Source organism: Petaurus breviceps, unplaced genomic scaffold (genome assembly GCF_028583685.1).
Source record: "Petaurus breviceps papuanus isolate PSGF00001 unplaced genomic scaffold, PetGlider_PUasm1.0 186, whole genome shotgun sequence".
NCBI classification, from domain to species: domain Eukaryota; kingdom Metazoa; phylum Chordata; class Mammalia; order Diprotodontia; family Petauridae; genus Petaurus; species Petaurus breviceps.
In genome coordinates, this window is record NW_027185798.1 from 21,963,138 (window position 1) to 21,975,698 (window position 12,561).

Genomic DNA, 12,561 nt, shown 5'->3' on the forward strand with positions numbered 1-12,561 from the left:
TTCTCTTTCTCCCTCCCTTTCTCTTTCCCTTTCTCTCCCTCTCCCTTTCTCTCTCCGTCCCTCTCCCTCACTCTCTCCTCACCTCTCCCTTTCTCTCCCTCTCCATATCTCTATATCATAGGTTTCCTCCCAGCAACAGTTGTGTCTTACAAATGCTTGTGTCCAAGTGCCCACACACATTCAGTGCTTTCTAAGCATTTATTAATGGTGGTGATAAGATCCAGAGGATGTCTTGTGAGCCCAGAGCCAGTGTTTCTCCCCAAATGAAAGGACAGAGAACTAGGAGGAGGGACTGCACGTGACCCCTAGAAAGAACCAAATAGAAGGTGGCTCAGTAAATAGAGCACTGGCCCTGGAGTCAGAAGGACCTGAGTTCAAATCCACCCTCAGACACTTGGCACTTACTAGCCGTGTGACCCTGGGCAAGTCACTTAACCCCCATAGCCCTTGCAAAAATAAATAAGATCAGGGAACAAGAGTTGCAGGTTTGGGTTTAATAGGAAAATCTTCCCCAAAAATCAGAATCTCAGCGAGCAGAGGCTGCATGGATCTCTTGGCAGTCTGAGCCAAGACTGGATGACCACCTGTCAGGACTCGAGTAGAATGTATCTGAAGACTGAATCAGGGCCAGCCTCTGCAGTCCCTTGCAGCTCCACACTAACAGGGCCTGACTTTCTTGCTTTTCTTCAGGGGGCTGCTTCAGTCCAGATGCAAAGAAGTATGTGTTTGGAGGCTGGGCCTGGGCCTGGTGGTTCATCTCAGATACACAGAGGTAAGGGCCTCCTGGGGGAGAGGTGAGCATGTGCCGTGAGGGAGGGCAGCTGAGACTTTGTCCTCAGTGAGCAGAGCTGGTCCCTCTGGCTGAAGCTGCCCTGTGGGACCCAAGGTTTGTGTGGGCAGAGGTTACATTGCCAGGTTGGCAGTGGAAGCCCTTCCCTTCAGGGTTGGCATCGATGGCATTCCAGAGAATTGGGAACATCCCATCAGATATCCTCGCTTATGTGCCTGTCCGGGCTGGGGATAAACAGATTAAATATCGACATTCTTTCTGGGCTACAGTTGAAATGTCCTGGGGGTGAGGGGTGAGGAGGAGGAAGGCTCAAGGAAAGGAGAGTGAGGATGGGAAAGGTTAGTGTTCCAGGCTGTTTTTTTTTTTTTATCAAACTGAGACAACTTCATGGGGTATGTGCAATCTGACATCTGGTTAGCTCTCAGAAGAGCTCCCAGACCCAGAGACAAGGCATTTCTCCGTGGAGGGCACAAGATAAACCTGATGCCACCCTTCCCTCCAGAGACCAGACAGCTACCCCATAAGGAGAGCAGCTGCTGCTGCACCCCCAACCCTTCCTCTGTTCTTAGAAATGGTATGTTCCCAGAATCCTTCAGGGAAGCATCTTAACAAGAAAATTGGGCTGATAGTGGGAAACATTGAAGGAAGAGGAATGGAAATTTGAATTCCTTCCCCGTCCTAAGTGTCACCCCCAAGGAAGATGGTTCCCTCTTCAGAGCTGTCAGGGTATCCAGATTAGAAGCTGGTGCTTGAGGAGTGGTGGCTGAGGGGAGGTCACCACCTCTAAAGGTTCTGGTTTTCTGTTACCATCCCTCCTTCTTCATCTCCTCTCCTTACCTCTCTGCTCAACTAGCCTTTCTTCTTGGGTCTTGGGATCCCAGGGAGCTCCCCAGCACAGAGATGTTAGAATTGGGTCTTGGGGTCTGCTGCAGAGCCTTGGCCCTATACAGAAGCAGGGAAGGCTCACCCGGAAGTGTTGTTCTCAGGGATATCTTGCACAGGATCCTAGTGTGTCCCAGCTGCTGGGCCCCTTAGACCCCTTCATTTTATAGAAGCAGAACCAGAGAGCAGGAGGGTCTGGGCAGGTGGTCCCAGGCCTTGGGAAGCTAAGCTCTGGTATTCAGGCTGAGGCCAGCAGCCCTTACCTCGAGGTTTCAGCCCCTTTCCATCACTTGGCTCTTTCTTAGTGCTCAGTTCCTCTCCCATTGTGACTCTGACAGGTTCATCTCTTGGGCATGGACCCACAGCCCTATTTCCTCTTCCCTGAGCTGGCCTTAGGGGCATTCGAGCTTAATCTCTGGCCTAGGGATTTCTAGCCTTGCCCAAACAGGCATTAGGCTGGACGTCCTGGTCCAGGCGCCTGAGCTCCCCCAGCCCCCCTTGGAGAAGGTGCTTCCACATCCACTGGTTCTGTCCCCAGCCAGGACTTGCTCTCATCTTCACCCAGCATGAAGGAAGGCGTCTCTCTCTGATTCGTGGTTCTCCCTCCACCTCTGGCTTCTGAGCTGCAGCCTTCCTCTCTCCTTCCCTCCCTCCCTCCTCCTCCTCTCCCTCACGCTCTCCTTCCTGGCTTCTAGAAGAGATCTAGCTCTTTGAGCTGTCTGTCCTTCATTTCATCAGCCTCCAGAGAGAGGAACCTGGTGGCAGGTCTTAAACGAGGGAAGGCACCCTCCAGGCGGCCCTTCTGCTGCACAATCCATGCACTCCCACGAAGGCAGGGAGGGAGGGACCCCTGAGGAAGCGAGAGAAGTGGGCCACACCAGGATCACTGTCACCTAGGACCCCGGAAGATGACAGAGAGAAAACTAGCCCAGGGAGCCCCCAGTGCCAGGAGGAAAGCCGCCAGCCTCTCAGATGGGCAGGGGCAACTGGTCCTGGGATAGCCATTTACTTGTCTGTGATAAGCTCGGCCTTCTTGTGCAGGCAGGCTGCTGACCCTCATCCCACCCTCTCTCTGGCAGCCAGGCCTGCCTGTGGGGCTGCTCCCTGCCAAGCACCCCCTCATGTTCCCTCGTTGCTTTCCAGACGACTCCTGCTTCTCCCCTCCACCCTCCTCCCATCCCAGGGGCTTTCATAAGAGTAATATAGATGCAATCACATTACCAGGAGAATACAGGGTACAGGCCATGGCCCCCATCTGCCTTCCCCCAGGGAATGTGAGCCTCAATTGTCCCTGCTTGGCTGGGGCCTGCCTGAAACAGTTCTCTGAAGCTGATCTAGCTTCCTGATCATGTTTTGCCAACATTCACACGAGGCTTTTGTTCCCTGAGCACACCTGAGCTGCCCAGGAGCAGATCTGGAACAAACCAGGCAGTATTTACTGTGAATACCCCCTGGGTAGACTCTCCCTTCGGGCATTCCCTCCAGGGGGATCTCCACCCCATAATTGGGAAAAGGGAGCTTTCTGGTGCTTGGCAGGGAGGGAGGTGAACTCCCTCAGACTACGGCAGGCCAGTTTTAACCAATGTTGCAGAGCTAGGAGTGCCAGGTCAGATCTCCTAAGCCTTCTCCCTGCCCCTAGAACCTTCAGCCCCAAAGTCATTTGGGGGGAGGGGGGTACACTCCTCCCACAGAACCACACCCTCATTCAAAGGCCTGAGCATGCAAATGTCTGGGATGGAGGGAAATGGGTGAATGAGGTGTAGGGTGCCCGGCCCGCTCTGGGCATTGAGGATCAGTGCCTGTCTGGTAACCACTGTATGTATTTGCTGTGTCCCCTCCCCCTTCCCCTTCCCTCCTCCTCTTCCTCTCCCCAACTCCCTACTCCCTGGCTGCCGCTCAGACTGACTCTGGAGGTTATGACCATCCTGTGTCGATGTGAGAATATTGAGACGTCGGAGGGGGTCCCGCTATTCGTAACAGGGGTTGCACAGGTAATAACCCACCTGCTTCCTCCATCTGTGTCTAATCTTTCCCTTTGCCCCAGTGGAGCCTGGCAGACAGCAGCTAGCAGCTAGAGGACCAGATCCTCCAAGTGGGACCCTCTCGGTGTGTCATTCCCAGCCCCCACCCCGGCAGCTTTGGTTGTGTAGGTGGCTTCAGCTGAGATGTCTTTGCTACACCCTCTCCCCACCCCACCCCAACCCCCCCCCACCAGCCACTCCCAAGCTGTGGGTGGCTCTCCCAATCCCTCACGCTCCCCCTCCTTGGGGCTGAGTCAGGAAGAGAGCAAGGGATGCTGAGGATTGTCCTGACCAGCCAGATGGGACCTTCTGATGGAGCTCGATGAGCAGGGTGTGGGGGACAGGGTTGTCTTGGGATGGGCCAGTGAATGCAGCTGCACTCAGCCCCAAGCTCCCTGTGAGTCTCTCCTGACACATACCACCTTGGCCTCTGCTTCCTACGCTGCTCCCCAGGCCCCCCCGCCCTTTCCACCTGCCACACTCCCTCAAATGGCATGGTCTGCCCATCTCTGTGGAGAGGAGAGATTAAAGCCTGTGCACATGAGAGAGGTACCCTGCCTGGACTCCGGGGTGCGAAAGAAATGATGCCCACCTGGGTGAGCCCCCCAGGGGCCAAGGGATGGTCCAAATGACCCCCATTCTGGGGGACCCTGATAGTTCTCCAGGGTAAGCCCAACCCTCTCAGCAGCTTCAAGCACAATTTCTGGACAGGAGCAGGTGTCTACCCACCCACCACCCACCCCCTCTCTCAAGGAAACTGAGTCCCAGGTTGCCGCCACACTGATCATTTCACTCACTCACCGTCAAAGCATCCTTTGAAACAGCTCTTCCAGAGCAAAGCTCAGGCCAGGAACTCAGGGAGCCTCGGCTCCTTCACTAACTGACTGTGTGACCTTGGAAAAGTTACTTCTGATGCATGGGCCTCAGTCTCCCCATGTGTGAAGTGGGAAGAACAGCTCCCTTTCTCTGCCTCGCAGGAATCCTGGAGCACAGATGAGAGGAAGTGTGGGCATGCTTTCCCAAAGAACTATTCTAGAAACCTGAGGTTTCTTATTAGGATTATTTTGCTTTTAAAACCTAGGTAAACAGGGCATGACCCCATCCTAACAGGATTACTCTTACTGGCTGAGTGCATTAGTTATCTCTTGTGGAAACTGAGATCAGGATCTTCTGGTGATTCACCAAGTAGCTACACGTCCTGCTTACTGCATTGTTACCAAGACAGGACAGAACCTCCATTCCATTATTATTAGTGATAACTTAAAACAATAACAAGACGGTCTACAAGAGCCCTTGAAGGCATGTCCTCCATCCCCCTGCCACCCGCACCATTTGGACAGGCAGAGAGACAGCTTTCTCGTTCCTGGAACACCCCCTCCCCTCTCTTGGTGTCTGGTCTCTTCTCCTGTAGCTCCGACTCCACGGAGGTCTGGGGGGTGTTCTTCAGTGGGAAGGAGCCGCATGGGCATCTCTTGTGAGGGCTGCCTTCCCATCAGGCACCCAGACCCCTCTCACCTCTCCGTTTTCTCTCTCTCATCTTTAATCTCACCCTGTCTACATTCCCTTCTCTGCTGTTGGCAAACATGCAGGGGGCTCCCCCTCCTTCGAGCCTGTGATCTCTCATCCCCTACTTCTTCCTTCCCAGCTAGACTCATTGGGAAAGCAGTATTTACTTCCTCTTCTCTCACTGGCTTCCTGCAGTCTGGGCTCAGTGACCAGCCTCCTGTTGGAAACCTGTTTTATGTTTTTATCTATCAATTATATTATTAGTATATTATTTATATTAATATATCCTATATTCCAAGTTTATTATTAACATGCATTAACATAGTCATTATTTTGGTTTATTTAATGTTTTTATTTTAAGTATCATATTACTAATATGAACATTATTAATAATACATTATTATATATTAATAGGGTGATTGCTTTATTAGATTTATTTAATGCTTTTAATTTTTTTTCTCAGTTACATATAAAAAAATTTAAACATTTGTTTTTTATAATTTTTGAGTTCTAAATTTCCTTCCTCCCCTCTCCTCGGGAAGGCAAATAATTTAATACAGAATAGACCCACGTGGTCACAGGAGACATATTTCCGTGTTCATTACAGATCCAATGACCTTTGCTTGGTCCTCGTCCTTCTTGACCCCTCTGCGACGTCCAGCCCTATCAGTCACCCTCGTCTCCTGCCTAAGTTTTCATGACCCTTCCGTGGTTCTCTTCCCTCTCTCTGACCATTCCTTCACTGCATCCTCATCCACTCTCACCACCATCCACCCCCCAGGCTCTCTCTTCTGCTTTTGCCTGATACTGTCCCTCTTGGTGACCTCTTTGGCCAAACCCACGAGTTCAGTCATCATCTTTATTTAGATGATTTCCAGATCTTTATGTCCAGCCCTAGCCTCTCTCTTCAATGCCAGTTCCCCATCACCAACTGGTTTTTTAACATCTTGAGCTAGATGTCCCATAGGCATTTCTTTTCTTTCTTTTTTTGAAGGCAGAGTAAAGTGACTTGCCCGGGGTCACACAGCTAGTAAATGTCTGAAGCCAACTTTGAACTCAGGTCCCCCTTATTCCAGGGCCCTACCATAGGCATTTCAGACTCCACATGCCCCAAACCAAGCTCATTATTCCCCCCCCCCCCAGCCCTCTCCTCATCTGAACTCCCCTGTTCCTGGCAGACGCATCCTCTTGTCGTCTCGCCCTCTTCACTCCCACTCCCACCATCTGGCCGGTCCCTTGCCAGGCTTCATAGCTTCTCTTGCGCATGTCACCTTCTCTCACCTCATGAGGGCACAGCCTCGCTCAGGGCCTCCTTGCCTCCCCAGCCTTCGCTTTTCTGTCCCCGCTGACATCTTTCCTCACCTGAGCCGCCTGCTGAGTTCCACTGCCTCCATGGGACTTGGAGGCTCAGTTTTGTGTGACTTCCTCTGTCTGCCTTTTAGTCCCTTTAATAACTCAGTCCCTTTCTGCCTTTCCAGCCTTTTTACCCCAGACTCTACATACTCTATGCTCTGGCTCCACTGTCCTCCTTACAGGTCCTTGGACCAAACACTCCACCTCTATTCTCCATGCCTTTGCTCAGGCTGGTCCCAGTGCCTGAATGTCCTTCACCTTCCTGGTCATTACGTCTCTCTCCCCTATCAGACGGAGCTTTGCTTTTCTTTGCCTCCCCAGTGCCTAGCACCGTGCCTGGCACAGACAGAGCAGATGTCCCCCCAGCTTTGGTCACAGGGCTGGACACTCCAGCGCTATCTCTCCCCGTTGGAATCAACTCCAATTCAAGGACTAATGACTGGAGTCCCCAGAGAGCCCATAGGCCAGTCCCCGCCTTCCAGGCAAGAGGTCAAGCTTGGCTCTTTCCCCAGCAGCCTCTTGGCCTTGATTTCCCCCAACCCCCAGACCCTTCTTGGGTATAAGACCATGACCACCAGGCATGTGATAGCCCTCATTCGGCCTTTGTGGCATCCCCAACCCCCCAGAGTCATCTCTTGGCCAGCAATGAAAGGCCTAGACCAAGACAGGAAGCTGCTCCTCCCCCCACTGCCCCCAGATTGGGGCCTTGGAAGCCCATCAGTGAACCTGGTAGAGAAGACCCAGCTTATTTTGTGGCTGTGTTCCAGCCTTAGAGACAGCTGGAGGTCACAAGTGCCCTCCCTTCATTCTGTGTCCTAAATGGAACCCACGCTCAGGGCCAGAGGAATTTGAGCAGGGGCCAGAGCCAAGATGCCAGGCGCTCAAGGGGGAAGGGGAGGCGTCTTTCCATCCAGATCCTCCAGGGCTGGGTGACATGTCCTGGTGTGTCATTTGTGTTGGCGAGGGGTTAAGTGCATAGGGAGACAATCCCTAGTGACACTATTTCTTTCCCCAAACAGTCTAGGAATAGAATTCTGGGCTGGAGGCTTAGCCAACCGCCACCCTGTGTGAATGCAGTATTGGATGAGGGCATTGAGCATAGTTATGCAACAGGACAAGAACTCCCCGAACACATACATGTCAGGCCCTATTCAAAGGTTAAAACAAAACTTCCCTCTGAGAGCTTACATTCTACTGGAAGGAATCTTGGATGCAGAGAGTGATATGCATAGTAAATGCAGAAGTAGATTGTTGTGGGCTGGAGTACAAAGCAAGGCTTCAGCTGGACAGGGCTCTAAAGGGAGGTGGGTGTTTGAAGAGGGAAGGCCCTCTAAGCATGAGGCTCAGCCTGGGCAAAGGCCTGGTGATGGGAACTGAGCTGCCTGCTTTGGGTCCGTTGGTGTAGAGGGCTCCTGTGACCAGAGTTACAAAGGAAGGATTACCACAGAAAGGGAAAGCTAGCCGGGAGTCAGAGCCACCGGGCGACTTGGGAACACTGTCCCTTTTCTCCAGTGGTGGGTCAGCCTGACCCCTTGTTCTCTGAAGTCTCATCACTCTCCCTCCCCCGTTACTCTCAAGGTCTGTTTCCCTTCATGTTCCGTACCTGGCCACCCCTAGATGCCAGGAACATCAGCAGCCATTCCTTGATCGTTTCTCACGTCCTGGGGACAGGGCAGGAAGCCTTTTATCCCAGGGTTCTCCTAGGGTACTATAGGTCAGTTTGCAAGGATTTATTATCCCCCAAAAGTTAATGATTTCTTCTGACCACTTCCGTCAGAATCTTTGCAAAGGGGCTGTTCTCAGGGGATGCAGTCCCCAGACACCTTGGTTATGCCTCTTTCCTATGTGCCCTGAGGCAGGAACCCCAAGGTCTAAGGTCCCAAGTGTTCCAGTTCAAGCCCAGAAGCCCCTTTCACCCACCATCCTCCTCTTCAGAGACTTTGCCACCATTAGCCAAACGGCCTGGGCCCTGCCTGGTCTTCCTCTCTAGGCTCCTAAGCCACCCCCAGGCTGCAGCCAGCTGTGGCCTGAGCACTTAATTCCATTTCTACTCAATTAACTTGCCCCTGTCGGTGCCCTTGAATGGACAAAGTACCCTCTGAGCTCTCCATTCCAGCAAACGTTGATTAAGCTTTTCCTGCCCTTTAGACCAGTCAAAGCTAGTACAGCTTTTCTTTCCCATGGTCTTCCATTTGGACTGATCTGAGTAAGAGGAGGGCGTGGCACACATACTTATTATGTCGGGACAGGCCAAGAATCCAGTCTGTTTCCATTCTCTTTCCAAAAACCTGTTCTGTACCCCCCCACTGCGTGAGCTCCAAGATCTTCTCAGACATTCAGCCCAGCCCAGGATGCCTGCCCGAGTGACCAAGGCTGCTGGCACTGCCTTCTCTCGGACACATGCACATGTCTCACATTTCTTGACAGGATTACCCTAGAGATAATGACGTTGCAGCCCCGTTGCGAGGACGTAGAGACGGCCGAGGGGGTAGCTTTAACTGTGACGGGTGTCGCCCAGGTATAGTAATTCTGGGTATAGCCTCTGGGGCTGGGGGGAGGGAAGAGAGGACAGGAGGTGGCCTGCTCAATCAATGGGCAATTGGAGATGTTCTCTCCACTACTACCCCCTCCCTCAGGAACCCAGGTGAAGGGCCTCCTTGCCCCACTCACTCTCCAGGGCCTGGCTTTAACCTCTCCTGCTTTGCCATCTCCATCCCAAGACAGGACTAATCACACCCCCTTTCTCTCCTCAGGCTGGCCATGTCAGCCATCCCCTCCCCAGAGGCCTCTGCCATTCTAACCTCCAGGTCTTTGTAGGTGTTGGAGGCTGCTGGCTCAGGCTGAGCATGGCTCCACGTCCCTCCTGGGCTCACTGGGAGCTGGAGGGAACTTGATTAAGAACCTAAGAGAACAATCAACAAGAAGAGAGAATCTCACACTCAACACATTCTCTCTGGCTGTGTTCCCTGATCTATGGAGACAGTCAGTCTGTGTCTGCCTTTCTCTGTTTCTGCCTCTCTGGGCATCAGTGTCTCTCCTTGGAGCCAGAAAGTCCCCTTGTGGGGGAGAGGAGTCATCATGCTGATATAGGGGTCAGGCTGGGGGGGACAGAGCCCCCAGGCAGGACTTGGGAGTGCAGGTCAGCTGGGATCAACCCCCCAGGACTGCGGCTGCAGCAGTAGAGCACTGGGATTTCAGCTAAAACCTGGATTCAGGGGTGCTCCTAAACAGCACACTGCAGACATGGGCATGCACGATTTCTTGCTGAAAGCAGAAGGTCCTCTGCACTCTTGGCCACCAGAACCCTGGGACGAATGTCCCGGTCTTCGTGGAGCCTGGTCTGGGATGGTAGGGAGAGAACAGAAGCAATCTGTGATGGTTGAGAAGCCCCACAGGGGGTGAGGGGTGGCAGAGCCATCCCCCCAGGCCGCCTGGCCCAGGGTAAGCGCAACTGCCCAGTCTTTATTTTTTGAAACAACCCTTTGCTTGAGCTAATTATCTCCTGGGCTTCTCCCTTATCTGCAGGTGAAGATCATGACTGAGAATGAGCTGTTAGCTGTGGCCTGTGAGCAGTTCCTAGGGAAAAATGTCCATGACATCAAGAATGTAGTCCTGCAGACCCTCGAGGGCCACCTGCGATCCATCTTAGGTGGGGTGCAGCTCCTGAGGCCCCCAGCCCCGTGCCCTCACCCCATCCTGTCCTGGCCCACCCCTTCCTTCCTTGGTCCCAGATTCCAGCATTGCTGAGTTGGACTGGACCTCAGGGGCCATCTGGTCTAACCTGTGCCTGAAGAGGAATTCCCCCTCCTCCCTCTCCCCTGTCAAATCCTGAACTGATGATACTCTGGCCTCCTCTTTGAAGACCTGCAGGTAGGGGGTGGCCCACTAGCTCCTGAGAGAGCTGTTTTCACTTTTAGACAGCTTTGAGTGTTAGGTGGGCAGTGGATACAGTGCCGGGCTTAGAGTCAGGAGGACCTAAGTTAAAATCTGGCCTCAGACACTTAGTAGCAGTGTGACCCTGGACAAGTCACTTCACCCTGCTTGCCACAGTTTCCTCATCTGTAAAATGAAGGAAATGGCAAAGCCCTCTAGTATCTCTGCCATGGATGGTGTAAGTGTGCTGTGGCCCATAGGGTCCAGAAGAGTTGGACAGCAAAGCATCAGGAACCTCTTGCATTCATCTTGCTCTAATCTGTGACTCTTACAAGTCCCTCCTATAGTTCTGTCCTCAGGGGGCCAAACAGGACAAATTCATCCCTCTCCTCAGTGACAGGTCTTCACATACCTAAAGGTCATATTAGTGTTCCTCCAGAGGCTTTTCTGCACCAAGTATCTTCATTCCCTTCATCCCAGACCTCCATCAGGCCTGAGATCCAATCTCCCTTCCCCTGGACATGTACCACCTTGTCCTAGGCCTTCCTCCCTGGAAGCCCCTGGTCTGAGCACAGCAGAGGAGGTCAGGGCTCAGTTCCCTTCCTTGCTTTTGTTCACCCTATTACACCACTGATGCTCATTAAACCCAATGTCCCCTAAAAGCCCAAGACGTGTTTCACCTGATCCAGCTCCCTTCCCCCATCCCCTCCCTCCACAGAGCAGGTATGGGCAGAGCCCCAGGGCCATCTTGGCCACAAGGCCCAGTGCTGGAGTGAAGGCTGAGGCTGGGCCCCTGATTGGAACCCAGTGAGAGGTCTGGGGTTGGAGTAGGAAGTCCTTCGGTTGAGAGAGATGTTGCTGGGTGTGTATGTCAGTCTAGCTGATGCAAAGTCTTAAGAGAAGAAGGAAGGAACAATCCCTGACCTCTACCCCACCTCCAGCATTTTAGAAACATCACAGGACCTCAGACTTGGAGCTGGACAGCTAGTTACTAAACTCCCTCATTTTACAAATGGGAAAACTGAGGCCTAGCCCAGCTAAGTGATTGGCCCAAGATCAGGCGGAGCTGAGCTGAGATTGAACCCAGGGATCCTCCCACTAGACCACAGCAGCCTCCTGGAATTGAGGATGCCCCCCCCCAGCCCCAGCCCCAGTACCTTCATACATGGGGACAGGCCAGATGGCTGGAGGCCTGGGTGTATGCAGCTATGTAAGCTCATCTGAAGGGTCCCATTTTCTGCATCTATGAAATGGCCCAATAGGACCTGGAGCACAGCAAGGCAGGGAGGGGGGCCTGGCCCACCCCTCTCACCGTGTGGAGGAGACTTAGGGAGAGTGGACTTGGCCCCAGGCAGGAGGGGGTGTTATAGAGGTAGTTAAGGGGAAGATGGATCTGAAGAGATTGACTTAAGGGCAGCCTGGGCAGCACCATCCACACCAGATTCCTCTGCCCTAGTGGGGGGGGTCCAGGCATGGATCCAGGCTGGGCTTGCCTTTGCCCCCTCAGGTACCCTGACGGTGGAGCAGATCTACCAGGACCGGGACCAGTTTGCCAAGCTGGTGAGGGAAGTGGCCGCCCCTGACGTGGGTCGCATGGGCATCGAAATCCTTAGCTTCACCATCAAGGTAGAGTCCTAGCCAGGGAATGATGGGGCTCCTCTGCCCACAGCTCCCGAGGGGCCTCTGTGGCCGCTCTCCCCTCTGGCCTCTGGCGGCCGACTTTCCTTAAACTCCCACAGGACGTGTATGATAAAGTCAATTACCTGAGCTCCCTGGGCAAGTCGCAGACGGCCCAGGTGCAGAGGGACGCCGACATCGGAGTGGCCCAAGCTGAGCGAGACGCGGGCATCAGGGTAAGGACGAGTCCTGGCCTGGGGAGAGGCAGAGACAGTGGTCTGTGGCGTAGGGCAGTGCCCCAAAACCCGGGCACCCCCCAGACTTGTGCTGGCCCCCTACCTTCCCCCGCAGGAGGCCGAGTGCAAGAAGGAGATGCTGGACATGAAGTTCCTGGCAGACACGTACATCGCCGATTCCAAACGCTCCTTTGAGCTGAAAAAGTCGGCCTTCACTGAGGAAGTCAGCATCAAGGTGAGGGCGCGGCAGGGGCGGGGGAGGGAGACGTGTGGGTGCCTGGAC

General features: G+C 53.5%; 1 protein-coding gene across 4 annotated transcripts in view; it reads left to right on the forward strand.

The window, feature by feature from the left end:
• The window catches only part of FLOT2 (flotillin 2), a 23,235-nt gene that overhangs the window by 7,277 nt on the left and 3,397 nt on the right, over window positions 1–12,561 (forward strand). The window contains exons 1-7 of one of the 4 annotated variants that reach the window (XM_069089780.1): window positions 736–772; window positions 3,573–3,663; window positions 8,980–9,070; window positions 10,078–10,201; window positions 11,933–12,051; window positions 12,165–12,278; window positions 12,394–12,513. In XM_069089780.1, the coding sequence (XP_068945881.1) occupies window positions 8,996–9,070; window positions 10,078–10,201; window positions 11,933–12,051; window positions 12,165–12,278; window positions 12,394–12,513 (552 nt within the window). In that variant the 5' untranslated portion in view covers window positions 736–772; window positions 3,573–3,663; window positions 8,980–8,995. Of the gene's footprint in view, window positions 1–690; window positions 773–3,572; window positions 3,664–8,979; window positions 9,071–10,077; window positions 10,202–11,932; window positions 12,052–12,164; window positions 12,279–12,393; window positions 12,514–12,561 lie in introns of those variants that run through there. The other 3 variants (XM_069089779.1, XM_069089778.1, XM_069089781.1) reach the window with 3 other exon arrangements.